This window comes from Oreochromis aureus, linkage group 7 (genome assembly GCF_013358895.1).
Source record: "Oreochromis aureus strain Israel breed Guangdong linkage group 7, ZZ_aureus, whole genome shotgun sequence".
NCBI classification, from domain to species: Eukaryota; Metazoa; Chordata; class Actinopteri; order Cichliformes; family Cichlidae; genus Oreochromis; species Oreochromis aureus.
The window spans coordinates 54,202,516-54,218,556 of record NC_052948.1 but is presented as its reverse complement, the minus strand read 5'-3'; the positions used below and the strand labels follow the sequence as shown (position 1 = coordinate 54,218,556).

The 16,041-nt window shown below is 37.7% G+C and overlaps 2 protein-coding genes across 5 annotated transcripts in view; both read left to right on the top strand.

Annotated features, from left to right (window-relative positions):
• Positions 1-1,807: 1,807 nt before the first annotated feature.
• On the top strand, positions 1,808-7,302 carry LOC116313208 (cyclin-dependent kinase 2-associated protein 1). 3 transcript variants are annotated; one of them, XM_031730823.2, is made up of 4 exons: positions 1,808-2,066; positions 5,693-5,793; positions 6,377-6,503; positions 6,590-7,302. In XM_031730823.2, the coding sequence occupies exons 1-4, from the start codon at positions 2,039-2,041 to the stop codon at positions 6,655-6,657; spliced, it is 324 nt and encodes a 107-aa protein (XP_031586683.1). In that variant the 5' UTR covers positions 1,808-2,038; the 3' UTR covers positions 6,658-7,302. The 3 variants fall into 3 exon arrangements, with proteins under 3 accessions (XP_031586683.1, XP_039470278.1, XP_031586682.1); XM_039614344.1 differs by having other exon boundaries at positions 5,669-5,793; XM_031730822.2 differs by lacking the exon at positions 1,808-2,066 and adding an exon at positions 2,464-2,634.
• A 1,781-nt stretch (positions 7,303-9,083) lies between these two features.
• Positions 9,084-16,041, top strand: part of LOC116313180 (M-phase phosphoprotein 9) — a 36,692-nt gene continuing 29,734 nt past the window's right edge. For both annotated transcript variants that reach the window (XM_031730791.2, XM_031730790.2), the window contains exons 1-3: positions 9,084-9,200; positions 9,974-10,245; positions 11,345-11,492. In XM_031730791.2, coding sequence (XP_031586651.1) covers positions 10,010-10,245; positions 11,345-11,492 — 384 coding nt within the window. In that variant the 5' untranslated portion in view covers positions 9,084-9,200; positions 9,974-10,009. The remainder of the gene's footprint in view (positions 9,201-9,973; positions 10,246-11,344; positions 11,493-16,041) is intronic.

The window sequence follows — 16,041 nt, the reverse complement described above, 5'->3', positions numbered from 1 at the left end:
ATGTTCAAGGTTTCACAGCAGTCTGCATCACTGTGTCCTTCTCAGTGTTTTTTTTTTTTTTTTTTTTTTCTTTTGTTACTTTGATTTTTGATTTTTTTTTTTTTTTTTTTTTTTTGTAAATATAAATCTGCTCAGGGGTTAAACTCATATGAAGACCCAAAACACAAGAGTTTTACAGTGTATCGCAAATGCATGATTAGAACTCAGTGGTCCTTGGACATCTTTGCTCAGTACAGTTGCTCTGTGTGTGTTTAGCTGTATTTACAGCTCGTATGTGTCAAACATCCAAACATGGTTCTCCAGTTTCTCTGCTTTCTTGAGCTTACTTGTAATTAAGGTCTGTTTGTTGTACAGTCCACTTTTTCTGTTGAGCCTGTACCACCTCAGTCATATGTTGCGTGATGCTCGACCTGCCCTGGAAGGGTCAGACCAAAGTCTGGATACGTGAGCTGTCCCAGTGGTGATAATTAAACGGAGGATGTGTTTGAATCCTAAACCTGTGGAGTGGTTACTGTTAGGTGGAACAAGAACAAATCTTTGTATCATTTGTACAGTTTGTAAAATGAGTCAAACTGAAATTGTTCATGCATCCTTTTTTTATTTTTTATTTTATTTTTTTTATGGTGGAGGGAGAACTTATTCGTTAGAGCTTGCTCTCTAATTGGAAGTCTCATTTTAACTTGAATGTGCACCATGTACAGACCAACAACTCATGTTATTTTATCTTTTGGGCTGGTGGCTGACTTGGAAACTTTTTTTGTCTGTTAGGTTTTTTTTTTTGTTTTTTTTTTTTTAAATGCCGTCAAAATGTCACGGCAGATTTGGCTCATCTGAAGTTGAAACACTTGAAGGACTTAATTTTTTTTTTTCCTTTCATTATCGCACAAGTTGCACTACTGACAAGAGTTGTACAAAAGTTCAAAATTACCTGTATATGACTGAGTGCAATGCTCAATAAAGCTTGGTATACTTCTACATTGTTGTGTGTGTTATAATACTAAAAAGCTACTGCATTACATTGCATATCTGGAGAATTCTATAGACTACAGTTACAGATGATTGGACTTGAATTCTTCCAGAAACATCAGTTAATCGTTTATCAAATAACAACAGCAACTAACAATTTGAGATGACAAGTGTGGTATGTTTGTTTTTTGTTTTTAATGCAGGCACTCTGTATTTTATTATTAAAGGCAGTAATGCCACTCTTAAAAGTACTCCTATAAAAAGTAAAAATACTGCATGTGAGAATGCTGCGAGGTGCTTACTCACTTTATTTATTCATTTATTTTGATGCTCAAAGTACAGCTCTGTGTAGTTCATAAGTGCAGGGAAAAAAAAGCATTATGCATGCATATTAAAAGTGTGAGGTGTATATGAGCATTTATAGCTCTATTACTTTAGGTGTTGCTAATAAACTGGCAACTAAGTATATAATGCCATTACATATAATTCCCATACACATAAGTTAATACAAAGTGCATTAAACCAAAGCATGGTGAAATACTCCCAGAAAGGCCGTTAAGATTTTTTTATGGAGCGATTCTCCAGCTCCTTAAAATGTCAGACTATTTAATTTTTCTAAAATAATAATAATAAAAAAAATCTATAAAAACTGCTGTCTTCTAAACCTCAAGCTTTATATGGTTGTTTTATTGATAATTTATTGATATTGATAATGAGTTCCCACTGCTTGCATTGCGCCAAGATTGCAATTACCAAAATTAGAAACATTTTGAAATGATTTAACACTAAACAGTGCATTTTTCACCCTGTTACGTGCGCCTTCTTTTTTTGGGGGGGGGGGGGACAGAGCGGGCAGGGGTCCGGGTCATGACCCTGAGAGCCACGATTGGACCACACTTTTGCCTTTGTGTGTCCAACCATGTGGCCAAAAGTACTGATGGGACATGAAGAACTGAAATGACTCCTGAGCACATTTTTGAAAAACTGAAGATAAAGTCTCCGAAATAAGAGCGCCTGCTTCCAACTCCAGTTACTTTTCTTTTTAGGTAAAAGCAGACGGCTATCAGTAGTAATGGATACGACCCCTCAGACAAAGACAGGTACGCTGGTGTTCTTTCATACTTTATCTTAACCAAAAAAAAAAAAAAAAAAAATCTATTAAAAAATATGGGTGAGTATAAAGTTTAACCTCAAATACATGTATCCACGTCTGGTTGTCTATTCTACTTTAAAAGTCTGGTTTCTCCTTCATAATGTTGTGTAAAAATTTAAGTTTAAAACATCTAAACACATATCACGTTTAAACACTTTTTGTTAAAAAAGTCTTTTAAAAGTGTCGTTAAAGTAAACTCAGGGATAAAGGTTGGCAAATGTGCTTAAAATGCGTGTTAAAGCGTGCGCGAATTTGGTCGCTTTGTGGTGAAATGTGCTTCTTTTAACCGTTTTCTTGATAATCCGCAGTGGATAGTAGCAATGTTAAAAAGCACAGTGGGTGTCAATATAAAGTGACGGCCATATTTGCCGGTGCCGCTGTTGTAAACAAAAAGTGAGAGACAGACGCTTCACTGAATTTCGGGTCATTTTTATTTCTTTAATTTACAATGTCTTTGGGAATGTCTTACAAACCCAATGTCCATCAGCACATTCCGGGAACTTCTGGGAACCAGGGTAAGGAAAAAACGGCGGAGAAAATCAAAGTATCCGTCTGTTAAATCGAGTGTTAAATTCGGGGTCTCGGAGAATACCTGGAGAAAGACCGTGTCTGTAGTTTTTGTCCAGTTATATATATAGGGTCAGATCCTGGGAGCTAGGCTAATTCATATCCGCCATTATTACTAATGTAAAAGAGCGCCATCCGCGATACAAGTCGGCGAAGAAACACGGTGGGGATGTGAAAGGAGTCGGCGGCGGTTCCTACAGTGTCGATATCCGTCGTCCGGGGTCGCGGTCCCGCCGGGTGGGTGCCGTTACACGGTGACAAAAATGTATCACTTATGTCTTCTTGAGCCAGCCTTGTTCCGTTTCCTCCATGATGCTCCTCGGTCGGAGCTGCCGATTGATCTGCCTCGAATTTTTTTTATGTCTCTTCGAGGACATCTCGTGTTGGAGGTTGAATATTACAGGCGAACAAAGCGACAGGGGAGCGGTGATTATGGAGGTGCATGTGCGTGGATGGAAGTGTTCAGATCCCCAGTTTCTTTATGTTACCAGCCAAAACATAAAAAATACAAAAAATCAATCTGCTCAAAGTAAAGGTTTCTGTTATACAGAGAAATGTATGGAAGTAGTGGGAAGAGTTAAGAATTAAAAGAAAGAAGAAGAAGGAAAAAAAAACAATAGGAATTGTCGTTCCAAGTCAAGCTAACGGTGGTGTACAGATTGTAGGTATTTGGTAAAATTGTAATTCAAAAATTCTATTAGTAACAAGGGAAATAATTTCTATTTTTAGCACATGAATAAAGTGCAAAAAATGATTTTTTTTCCCTGACTGACATTCTCTTATGAGATTGTTAATATTGATGTTTCAGTGCTTTTGCAACATTTTACCCATTTTACTTCTACTTGCTTTACTTTAGTCCAGAGGTAATGGGTCCAGACAATGACAGATATATCTAAAGGTCAATCCTTTGTTTAAACTTAAATTTCATCTCCATTTTCATAAGACTATGGCATACCAAAGATGATATCACCTATGTCCAGCATAACAATTTTTAAGTAGTTTTTATAGCTTCATAAGCTGCTGATTAGCTTTATCTTTAATAGTACTAAGTTTTTAGTAGGTTTATATTAATCTACTGTACTGTAGTCTTAAACCACCTATCATTTCTTTATATTTTGCTAGGAAAATGGGAAATGGATGTAGAGATTTATTGAATCATGTGCAAACATACACGGGAATACAGTATATAATGCAAAAAGAGAGTTTATATAATTCCAACAATCTCGAAAGTCGAAGCTTTGTTCTTCAACACAGCCTTAACTCTCATAGGAGCTAGGAACATAGGAACACTGCTTCAGAGTAAGGGGGGGTCAGACTGACTGTGTTCCAGTAAATGTTTTTGTATCCAGGTATGCTCTACTCCAGTGGCAGTGCGTTTGGGAACATTATCATGGTGAAAAATGAAATGTTTGCATAGTGGATCAAAATCTGACGGTACTTTTCTCCGTTCACAGTCCATTAATTTTGACAAGAGCCCCAACATCACTGGCTAAAATGCAGCCCCAAACCATGACAGAGCTTTCATCCTATTTTATAGATGGCTGTAGCGCTCTCCTGACCTTCTCGGTACACAAACTAAAAATTTGAACTCCCTGTTGCTGGTGATTTTCAGCCCAGTTCTTGTGTAACTTGGCATACTTGAGCTTTTCCCCCCAGTTTCCCTTCCTTAAGAACAGCTTCTTGACAGCTACGCTTCAGCTGAGCCTGTTTCTGATGAGGCTTTGGTGAATAGTAGGTGGATCACCTGAAGGGCCAGATGCATCTCTCCTGTGACAGATTTTTTTTTTTTTTCCTTTTTCTTAAACACATGACATTCAGATAAGATAACCCAGGCCTAAAGATAGCTCTTTAGGCCTTTGCTCCGCTTTTGTCCTCTAAGTTCTCCATATTGGTGTAAATATACTCTATTATACCTGACAAACTGTGTTATTGTTGGCATTTTTCATAGTCATCAAAGATGTTTACTTCTGCAGCAGGCTGCTGGTAAAAAAGTGCCTCAAGACAGAATTTAAATTGGTTCTTTGCTAAGTTCTCTGTCATGTAGTAACAAAACTCCTTGATAATTTAAGTTTTGTGCCTTTTTTCGCTGCTTGAGTGATTCATAGATCAGTGTTAGGTGGCTTCACAAAGAAAAAGAACATTCCTTTGAAGGTGATAAGGTACAACGACTGGACTGAACTTTAAACAACCTTCAAAGAGAAGTATTGTTCAAGATGACTTTCAAAAATGATAAAGTCTGTCTTCTTGGAAGAAAAGTATAAAGGAATTAGAAATTACTGCTAGAAAGAGAAATGACTGCAATGAAAAGCAAAGTTCACTGGCATACTCATCTCTTTTCTTCATGTCTGAGGTCACTGAATGGGTGGTTTGATAAAAGGTTTTGAGTGTGATGACAGTAACAAGCACTGCTGCTGTTGAAACTAGAAAATCACTTCACCCCGCCTGGGCTCACTTTCTTGCGGCGTTGTACTTTTAATGTTTTCTGTGTGTGTGTGTGTGTGTGTGTGTGTGTGTGTGTGTGTGTGTGTGTTAGAGAGGAGATACTACACCTGTGAGAAGAATAAATGCTGCTTGTGGTGAATGCTGTAGCATATTTCATTCGCACACATGTTCCTAAAAACATTTTACAGTGTATGCATCTTTTCTTTAACTGTAATGTGAAACATACGCACTGTCAAGCCCTGCACCATCAGCATCACCTCCCTGCTGTTTCCCACAACACAAACACTGAAGAGCCTAACATGCTTCCTTTGTGAAACTGCTGACTATAAGAAAAAAAACGGCTTTACTGCTCTGATAATACAATTTCCATAAACAAAAAATCTCTTTAATGGCAAACAGTTTCTATTTGTAGTGCCTTTTAACCTTACAGGTTCTCTAAAGTGCTTTAAAAGTTGAGCAGTTGGCTGAGGTTTCTCAGCTGTGAAAGTTTTCTATTTTTTTGAATATATTTGATTTGTGTGTCTATTTTGATTTTGACAGGAGTTGTTTTTGAATTGTCCACAGTTGCAAACCTTCAGTCTCCCTCAGCAGCTAGCCTGGCCACACTGCAGTCCTACAGGCCCCTTCTGAGTGACTACGGACCTCCTTCTCTGGGATTTTCACAGGTAACTACTAATCTCACTGTATACCCCAGGTCGTAAAGGCAAAACAAAACAAACATACTTTTCCAGTTTTTCCATTTCCTTCATTGCCATGGAAGATACAAGAGTGTTGTTTGTTGAGTTTTATTTGTGCAAAACTGGAGAACATTGGCCTAATTACTTCATATTCATATCAACTTTACAGTCCAGGTTTCAACATAAGTCATATTTTTATATTAAAATTGCATTTACAGTCCGTCAAACCACCCATATGATGAAAAGCAGTGTTTTTACCTGTTTCCATCCAGTGGTGGTCTTTTACACAGCAGCAGCACAACTGAATCAAGAAGTGGTGATTTCTTGGGGATTTTAAGCAGGGCTGCTTATATGGACTCTTATAGTGACATGAAATACCTCTCTGTGTCTGATGTAGTGTTGGGACATGAAGGTCAATTTTAGACACTACTCTCCACCCCAGACTCCACAGGTCCTAATTTTTGGTCAGAAGTTAAAGCACAAGTATTAAACTGTACTGTGAGGCTCCATTTTGCATACCAGAAACCAGTTTAAATGTATTGAACCTGACTGATTTTTGCTTTAACTTCAGGGCTCTACTGGCAGCCAAGTGCCTCAGAACAAATATGCAGAGCTGCTGGCCATCATCGAAGAGCTCGGAAAGGAGATCAGACCCACATACGCTGGAAGTAAGAGTGCAATGGAGCGACTGAAAAGAGGTAACCTTTATATGCAGAGCAATACAAAAGCAGCAGGCAAGCATTAACATTTCTCAGACTAAATTTGTATTTGTTCTTCTTCAAAGGAATAATCCATGCCAGGGGGCTGGTGCGTGAATGCTTGGCTGAGACTGAGAGGAATGCAAGGTCCTAGCTAAAAACGCCCATTCCTCCCTGCAAGAACTACCTTTCATGAGGAGAAAAAATAACTTGCATGGCGTTTCCTTTGCAAGGAGGAAGTAAATGAACAAAGGATGGAACAGCAAGCTCCTTGAGGGAGAGAAAAAAAAAGAAATACAGTAATGCAATTTGTGACTCCTGAGAGCTCTGGAGGATAATTTCAATCATGTGTGGGTTATTGGAACTAAAATGAGAGATATCATGTGTTTTTTTTTTTTTTTTGTTTGTTTGTTTTTTTGTTTGTTTGTTTGTTTGTTTGTTTGTTTTTTTTATGCCCCATTTTTGGGATCATAGTTTTGACTTCATATTTAAAGCATTGGTTTATGCATGCAAATGGGCTCATAGGTTAATTGTAGACACTGCATGGAGTATACAGGTGTAGATGGGGAGGACTTCTTTGAATTTTTTTTAAACTTTGTTTTTTTTGGTAGTGGTTGGTCTGTTTTTCAGACACCTGTAACACCTAGCTAAGTAAGGGAGGGACAGAGACGTGCCAAATGCATCGGTTGATTCGTGTTGAGGTTGGTTTTGGTATTAAAGGGAGGGGAAAAAAGGAAAATGCTGTTAACTTGCATCTTTGTATGTATTTATTACTCAGTGTAATAAATTGTATTTTCAATATAGTTGTCAACATGATTTATTGTACTCTGGGTTTAATAAGTGCATTACTTTTTCCCATGTACACATGGTTTAAGAGACTACTGGTATATTGTACTAGTTATAGCTAAATTATAGAGGCCAGTGATGATCTATCAATTAATTAAATTTGACCTACTAATAAATCAGCATCTACCTATAATGACACATCTCTTTGGATGAATGGATGATGGATCAGTAAACCATATTGGTCCAGGTTGAAATATATCAACAGTTGGTTAGTTTGCCATGATGATTGACATAATCGTCATGATATAACACATTGTAATACTATTAAAAGCTAAATATAATGAAAGTAGGCTGAATCTGAAAGTCAACTGCACCGAGTGCTCATGTGGTGGTGACCTGTCAATCACATGGTAGGTCGTATGCCTGCACCAAAGTATCATCCTTTTAGATTTTAATAGGGAATAACAAAATGAATTTCATGTTGTATTTAATAATATTTCTTTTTACACACAGGGGTCGACCCCTGATTGTCAATGAAAAAGAATGCAAGTTTAAGGCCATTTTGTGTTATTGGCTTTAACATCCATCTTTTATATACAGTCTATAGTCCAGACTACTATGGATCCTACTTTTTTTTTTCAAATGGATGACTCATAAAATAAATATAGTTCATTGCCATATAATTTATGGCAGTGCACCTCTTTTAAATAGTTCTGATTTTGTCTAAAAATGTTTTTTATCTATTTTGGAATTTTGTAGACTTATCCATGCCAAAAGGGAGAAAATATTTCTCTCAAACATTTAACAGTTATTAACAATTAATCTGCTATTCACGGAGCATTAATTGACAAATATTTTGATGACAAAGTGCTTCTGAGACCTGATGAGTTACTTCTGTATGACAATAAATCCCCCCGCTAACATATCCCAGCTTTATCTTTAAGCAGTATTTTTCATATTCTCTAAGGCCTCTAATATATAAAATGGATTCTTGTGTGAAAATATGTTACACCAAAAGTGGTTACATTCACTGATATTGTGAAATACCCATACTTAAGAAACCTGCAAATTAATGCCAAGCCAAATGGGAGATGCAAGATCTGAAATCAAAATAGAACATCTGACTTGTTGTGACAGTGGACATGGGGTTCCTCCACATGTTTGAATAATCAAAATGCAACCAAACAAATAAGTACAAAATTTCAAATACATTTCAAAAATGAGAATGTGATGAATGGATTCATATACTTTTTGAAACTTTTTTACTCTGGTTGTTCCACAAACACACAATATGGTTTGGTGTACAGGTCTGACTGTGTTGAAACCAAATTATATTATATGCAGCTGTATATACTGTAGTCACTGTTTTACATTCAAAAGTACATGAAAAAGGAGCCACTCTCCTGTGTAAAATGTTTTGTTTGGCTGCTATATAAGTTGCTAGTACCCTTGAAACAATACTAACAAAACACCATAAATGAGAAATGTCTAATATAAAACCCATCACACACTAGTTCAAGAATCGAGCAAACTGACTTTAAAACACAATAAGGCGTAAAAAATCAGAAACTCTTCATGACTTTAGTTATCTGGCTTAAAAGCCACACTTTAAGTCAAATAAACGTGTCTTTTTCCCGTTATTGATAATTTACAATCCTCATGCTTTTGGTTTATCTACGGTCCCAACAGATGCGTACGCCTCTGTTCCCCACATAACCAATAGAAACACTGAGTGAAAGTAACGACCAATCACAGCTCTGTATTTCAGATAATATTTTGACCAATAGCAATGTGGGCTGTGAACGCTACAGCAGCCAACGACCACTGCAGTGCAGTAGCCAACCAGCAACCAGCTAGCCAGCTAGACTACTCACAGAGAAATATGGATGAAATAATGATACAAGTTAACGGGTAGGTTAAATGTTTATTACATGTAGCCAATCAGCGCGACACAGTTTTCTGTTTTACATCATTTATTATATACCCGCGTGCGCTATCGTTTCACCCGCGCTCTCCTGTGTGCCTACGCTGTGGTTACAAACCTGTCATAACCCAACTTAGCCAAACTGAGCTAGCTAGCTAACCATTTTGAACTGCTAGTCAGAGGTAGTTACTGTGCTAGCTTGGTAACTTAGCCTGACTGACCCAGGCTCCCGCGGAGTTTATAGGCAACTTCAACCGTCTGCAGCATCCGTTGCGCTGGCCGACACCATAGCTAAAACAGCTAATGTACCCTCTTATTAAATGAACCAGCCCACTGCTTGTGGAGCTCTGTCTCTGTTGATTATCTTGTTGTTGGCTAAGTTAATTAGGTGTCCAATCAAAGCTGCCCATGTTGGACGAGCAAACACAGGTCATGACAGACAGACTGACAGAAGATCTTCTGTCACAGGCTAAAGCAAAAACAATTACATATTATCTTGAAAATCTGCATATTGTGCACGGCTTTTGTTTATGTCTTATTTATGTTGCTTATATTTATGTCAGTTACTGAATGTTGATAGTAGATCTAAGATCAAAACTAAGAGTTGATTGGGTGTCTTTTCTTGGCTTTTACATGTATTATGCATTAATGTATTAATGCATTGTCGTGTTCACAGTTCAGCAGCACTTCCTGTTGTTGAAGCTGGAAATACAAGAAGTGTGATTAACAGCACTCTTAACTTTTCTCCCTTGGTCCCTAGCTGTCAGAGTGACTCCCTCTGCATGGGCCCATAAAAATGTCCACAGATGACAGTATCTCAGAGGATGTGTCCAGCTCAGGGGCTTTGAGCCATTGCCATGTCAGTGCTGATGGGGATGTGGGCAAGGAGAGCGAAAACTCGCTGGTGTCTTCTGAGGGGACATCAGCCTCAGGACTGGCTGTCTCTGAGGGGAGACACACAACCTCCCAAACAACAGGAGGCACTGTGGAGTGCAGGCCCATGGACATCACACCAGCATGCAACAAGATCAGGTACCGTAACTCTAAGTTCCTTACTGTATGAGTAAGTGTCTGCATAAAAAAAGAGACACTTGCCTCTTTTAAAATATTAAATATTTTGATTTTTTTTTTCTAATGCAGGTGTGTTGTTGTAGTTTTTTTTATTTTATTTAAATGCTTGAAAGAAAATTGATTTACATTTACTACCTATTTATGCAGAAGATTTTCTCCATTATTGTGACAGCTCTCTTTAAATGCTTGTGGAAATTTGAACATATGTAGGAGTGTTGAATATGAAGATGCATTGACTGCAATTTTCTGTGTCAATTTTGATTTATGGTCTTTTAAAACTCCTATGACAGTTTTTTTTCTTTCTAAGAACTACAATTGACCGCATACATAATTATTTCTCAGATTTAAATGGAATGGAAAATTGAATAGGTGCTGATATTACTCTCTTGTGTTCAGTGGACCTTTTTGTGTTGTGTTTGGAAAACCTCTGAACAGATTGAGTTCAAGTAGATACTGTACATACAATATACATATTGGGTGGTATTTATTTATAGTTTCACATATAGAGTGTTAAACTGGAAGAGGAAGTATAGGGCTATTGTGTTAATTTCCACCAAAACATTTCAAAGGCTAAAGATAACTTCCAGTGCTTGACACTACCTGCTGCTCAGCTTTGACGTTACTCTGCTGCATGTACTGCAGACAAATGTGTCAGAGCTATTCTTCAAGATAAACACTGTTTTTAAATATACAGATGGATATTCTTCTGCCTTGTGTTGCATAGAAATATTTTTAATATTGGCGCATGTTGAACAAAATATCAGACACTGAAAATTCTGTGATAGGCCAATATCTGCTGCAGATGGCTAGACAATATGTCAGTCTGCCCTAAGAAGTAGAGATCTTTTTTGACTTTTATAATTTTATTTAGTCTCTAAAATACTGCTCAGCTATAATAATAATAATAATAATAATAATAATAATAATAATAATAATAATAATATTGCCAGACAGTATAAAATAATACTGGCTGGAGAAACATATCTAATATATTCTAATCTAATATCTAATATTTTAATACTTGATACAATATTTTAACAATATCCAATTTGTTTTACAGGAGCCTATGTCTGAGCACAGATGAAGCCTTTGAACAAGGGAAGACCCTCCCATTCATCAATCCAAGCTCCCTGGAGACCCTTAGGGCCCTGGTGCAGGAGATCCAGAGCAGTGGAGAGACAGACCCTGAGATCTGGAAGGACTGCGAGGTAGGAAAATACCCATTGAGACTGGAAGACAATAGGTCTTGTAGAAAGGCTGATGATGAAGTGTAGTTAGTGTTTGCTGCTGTAGCAGTTTGTTCTTGTGCGCTGTATTTGGCTGCTGGTAGCCTCAGTTCAGACTTGTCACATGTATTTTTTGATCAAATCACACCTGACAGTAAGATAGATGCACACATACACATTTACAGACCCCAACACCCACACAGCACCACTCCACAGCTGATCTTTTCAGACACAGGACGTGATTTGCAGAGAACAGACAACTGTGATGCTCTACAATGTGAAAGCACTTTATGGCACAGTTCATCAAGCTTGAAGGCTTTCAGTTTGTACACCTGGGTATAACACACTCTGTTCTCAATCTTTAATTACTGTATGGGTAGGTCACAGGAAAATTAAATTCTTTCTATGTCTTCTTCCTCTCTAATGGAAGTTTGTATCATAATTGTTGTGCACCACTGGGTTCTCTGGCACCTTCATAAATACACATAGTATCGCAGTCCTCTAGTGTACATGGAACTATTTTTTTTTGTGTTCTCAACTCTACTCAATTCAAATTTATTTATAAAGAGCATTGTTTGTCTCGGTGTAAGTTAACCCGCCCTCATGTGTTTCATGCTGCTCTGGATTCATTTTGCCTTTGTGGATATTATATTCTTTCGACTGCTTAAACAACCCTATTAAAAATGTGTTTTGAGTTTAACCCTTGGCTGTTCTGGTGTTCTGCATTTGGGTCAGTATTCTGCGATTCATGGGAGTGGGACCTGGAAAGGGAGCAGGTTTGTAGGAGGTTGGTGATGTAAGAAGGGGTCAAACCATGAAGGGCTCTATTGACAAAGAGAAGGATCTTGAAATCAGTGAAATCAATTCTAAATTTTTCAGGAAATCAAGAAGCTAAAACAGGTATAATATGATGTCTTTTTTGAGTCCCTGTGAGGATCCTAGCAACAGCATTTTCGATAAACTGAAGATGGGACAGAGAGGACTGAGACAATTGTAAAGTGAATTGCAGTAGTTGAGTGGGAAGAAATGAGGGCATGAATAACAATCTCCAGATCTTTCACATAAAGAAAAGGCTTAATTTTTGATATGGAACAGAGATTAAAAAAACAAAACGAAGACGTTTTTAACCATTGAGGTAATTTGCTTGTCAAACTTAATCAGAAAGTGGACTTCTCATTGGGGTTAAGGCAGAGGTGCAACTGAATAGTGTCAGTATGAGAGTGAATAGAGATTGTGTTTACTCATGATTTGTCCCAGAGTAAGCAAAACTGGGAGACCAGAATAAGGCCTAAAATGGAATCCTGAGATACCCTACAATAAGGTGCAGCTGATGTAGAAGAATTGTTTTCATTTTATGCTTTTTAAAGATGTTGTTTTTCTGTATGCAAGGAATAAGTTGCTGAAGAATTTTGGTAGTGGTTGATTGTAGAGGTTGGTAATTATTAGGTAATTTGGAGTCTAAATTGTACTTTCTCAGCAAGTGCTGGATTACCTGCTTCAAGAGAGATGGAACAGTACCAGTAGATTTAGAAGTGTTGATAATGGAGAGGGTGCTTGGATCAAATACATCTTTCAGAAGAGTGGAAGGCACAGTAACTAGAGAGCAAGTTGTAGATTTCAATGAGAAATCTCTGTCTTTGTAAGAGTGGGTAGTGTAATGGGTTTAAAACAGGCTATTTGAGAGAGTTAGTTAAACTGTGAAAGGGGAGGGAATGCTATTAGTCTCAACTTTACTAGTAAGGAATTGTAGAAATTATTCACATTTTAAGAGTTGATGAGAGAAAACATTCACTGAGCAATCATCAGGACGACTGTTTAAGGCCAGGCTTTATACTCTCAATTTATTCAGAGCAGCAGTATCCATAATTGAGGAGCAGTTGCTTTTGAATAAGTTAGTAAAATCTTCAGTGCTGAGATAGAGCAGGGAAGCTGCTACGGACCAAGCATCTGTTGCAGCTTTGAAGGACTCACCAAAATAGTTAGCAGTGGAGGAATTAATATAATGTGATTGGTGAAAAGGTAGATGCTGTGTGGCAGGGGAAAGAAGGAGCAGCATATCAAAAAGGATAATATAGAATTCTAATGAAAAAGCATCTGTTATATCCAGATTACAAATTGAAATACCAAAAGACAAATCTAGGTCTAATATATGGTCCGGTTTATGAGTGGGTGCAGTAGTGAGCCAAGTGAAATTAAAAGAATGAAGGAGGTGCATTAAAAAAATTTACCATAGGTTTATCAGGACAGCAAACATGGACATTAAAATCACCAAGAATTAAAACTTGATCAAATTTTTATTTGTTTGTTTTATTTGTTATTTGTTATTGTTCTTGAAAGAAAATCACAGAATTGATTGATAAAGCCCTTCTGAAATGGCACATGGAAGCTATCAAGAGCAAATTGACCATCAAGTTACAATCAGCTGGGCAGAGTTTGATGAGTGGAGAAATTTCTCGAGGATTCAGGAGGTCTGCTTCACAAAGTGGAAGGAAATCCAGAAGTCAGTGGCTAAGCCCCTAGGGATAGGTTGGAGTAGGGTTTACCTGGGCGCAAGAATACAGTGGTAGACAAGTTGACAAGGCTGGTCAGATTTGTCTTCTTTAATGAATCAAATAAGCCGATATCAGTTAGAGACGTGCATTCTCAACTGAACACTTCTTGCACCTTTCCTCTGATGGCAGCCACAGGGGTTAGCTCAGGGCCCTCTAGGTATACTGAGGGGTAGTTAGCGGAAAGGGCATTTCTGACTAAATTCAAATGTGTAAGTGTCCCTGAAAGAAGAGAGTTGGGCAGTCATACACTATGGCAGCTTGACATTATTTATTCAAATTGACATAAACAGAGACAAGACAAACACCAAGGGCAGCAGGTGGTGAGACGCGGCCAGACACAGAGGCGTACCCAGACACAAAGGCGCGGCCATACTGATATGGTGGATGTCCAGGAAATTGATTTCTTGACCATGCAGTATAATAGCAAGTATATAGATCACACATGTGGTTATGGTCATGCTGTTTCTTCATACATGTTCACACATGTTTGATTCACATAGGCAGAGGTTCATTTTCATGTCATGAGGACCTTAGTGGCACATGGAAGCATCTGTCTGACAAGACATATTTAAGAGAGGGAATTTATGTTTGATATGGGTTTTCTTTGTTTTAAATAAAAAAGTAAAACTTGAAAAAGTTAACTTATACATTTTCTTTCATGGAGAAATCTAAAATTAATTAATTAATAAAATCTCAGAAATAACTGATGGACTGTGGTTTCAGTGCCCATATCTAATTGTGTACGTTGTATACTGAACAACTGTTGACTCCTAAACTGGGTTTTAAGGTTGGGCGATTGGACGAATTTATCGACTATCGACGATAGGCTTTCACCGATTGTTTTTACAAGAGCTATTTATTTATTTGCCCATGAGTACGTTTGCTAATAATGTTGGTTGAAGTTAAGAGAATCAGTCAACAGAAAAAATAATAGCGCTGTTTTAACGGCACCCTCTTCCACCTGTGTGCAAATGCACCCACAGTGCGCCTAAATGCAGCGATTCATTTACAAAAAGAAAGATAAGCAGCAGCCTATGTTCAGAAATAAACAAAAGCATTTTATTTACATAAAAAATCCACAATGGTGGGGAGGGAAACAAAGAGAAACTGGCTTCTTTTTTCCACTATAACAGGCCGTGTTTACAGGCCGTTCCAGTGTTTATCTGTCTTACACACTCGACCAAACAACAAATACAAAATTAAACAAAAAGTAACTTAAAAATAAAAATGTCTCTTCCAGCTAACATTAAAAAACCAAAACCAAAACAAAGGCTACGTTCACACTGCAGGCGAAAGCGCATTAAATCTGATTTTTTTGACCCTATGCGACCCATATCCGATCATGGTATGACAGTGTGAACAGCACAAATCTGATATTTTCAAATCCGATCTGGGTTACTTTCGTATGTGGTACTGAATCCGATACATATCCGATGTTTTAGAAAGTGACTGCTGTTTGAACGGTCATGTCGCATTAAATCCGTCTTTTACGTCACTGACACAAGACAGACGCCAATTATCAGCGCCGGAGAAGCGCCCGAGAAGACATCGCGAACGCTTTCTGGCCATCCAGCGTAGATGTCAGTGAAACTGTTGGGAGGACAACGTGAACATTTTATTTGTACTGTATAATCTGCAGATTCTGACAGAAATCTGCAACTATCCTTTGAAGCACCGCTCCTCTAAAACAGCAATAAGGATGATTATTAGGTTATTTACATTATTATGTAAATAACAAAATAACTTGAAGCAAAAATTGGGAAACGTAAAGTCCATAGTCTTTATATTAAGGACCATCAGTCAAACAATATTGTTTGCTCTGGGTCTAAACAGAGCGCGTTGTGTGTGACATATTTTGCGCATGCGGGCCGCTTTGAGCGTTCACACTAGAGCGCGTTTGCTGTCGCATTTTATTTGTAGTGTGAACAAGCAGACAAAAAAATCGGATTTGATCAAAAAATCGGAATTGAGCATTAAGA

What these genes read in the sequence shown, in the direction of transcription:
- LOC116313208 (XM_031730822.2), top strand. Translation starts at nt 2,568, where the DNA reads ATGTCTTTGGGAATGTCTTACAAACCCAATGTCCATCAGCACATTCCG. An exon ending in CTTCTCTGGGATTTTCACAG is followed by an intron (nt 5,794 to 6,376) that starts GTAACTACTAAT and finishes CTTTAACTTCAG; the next exon opens with GGCTCTACTGGCAGCCAAGT. An exon ending in AATGGAGCGACTGAAAAGAG is followed by an intron (nt 6,504 to 6,589) that starts GTAACCTTTATA and finishes TCTTCTTCAAAG; the next exon opens with GAATAATCCATGCCAGGGGG.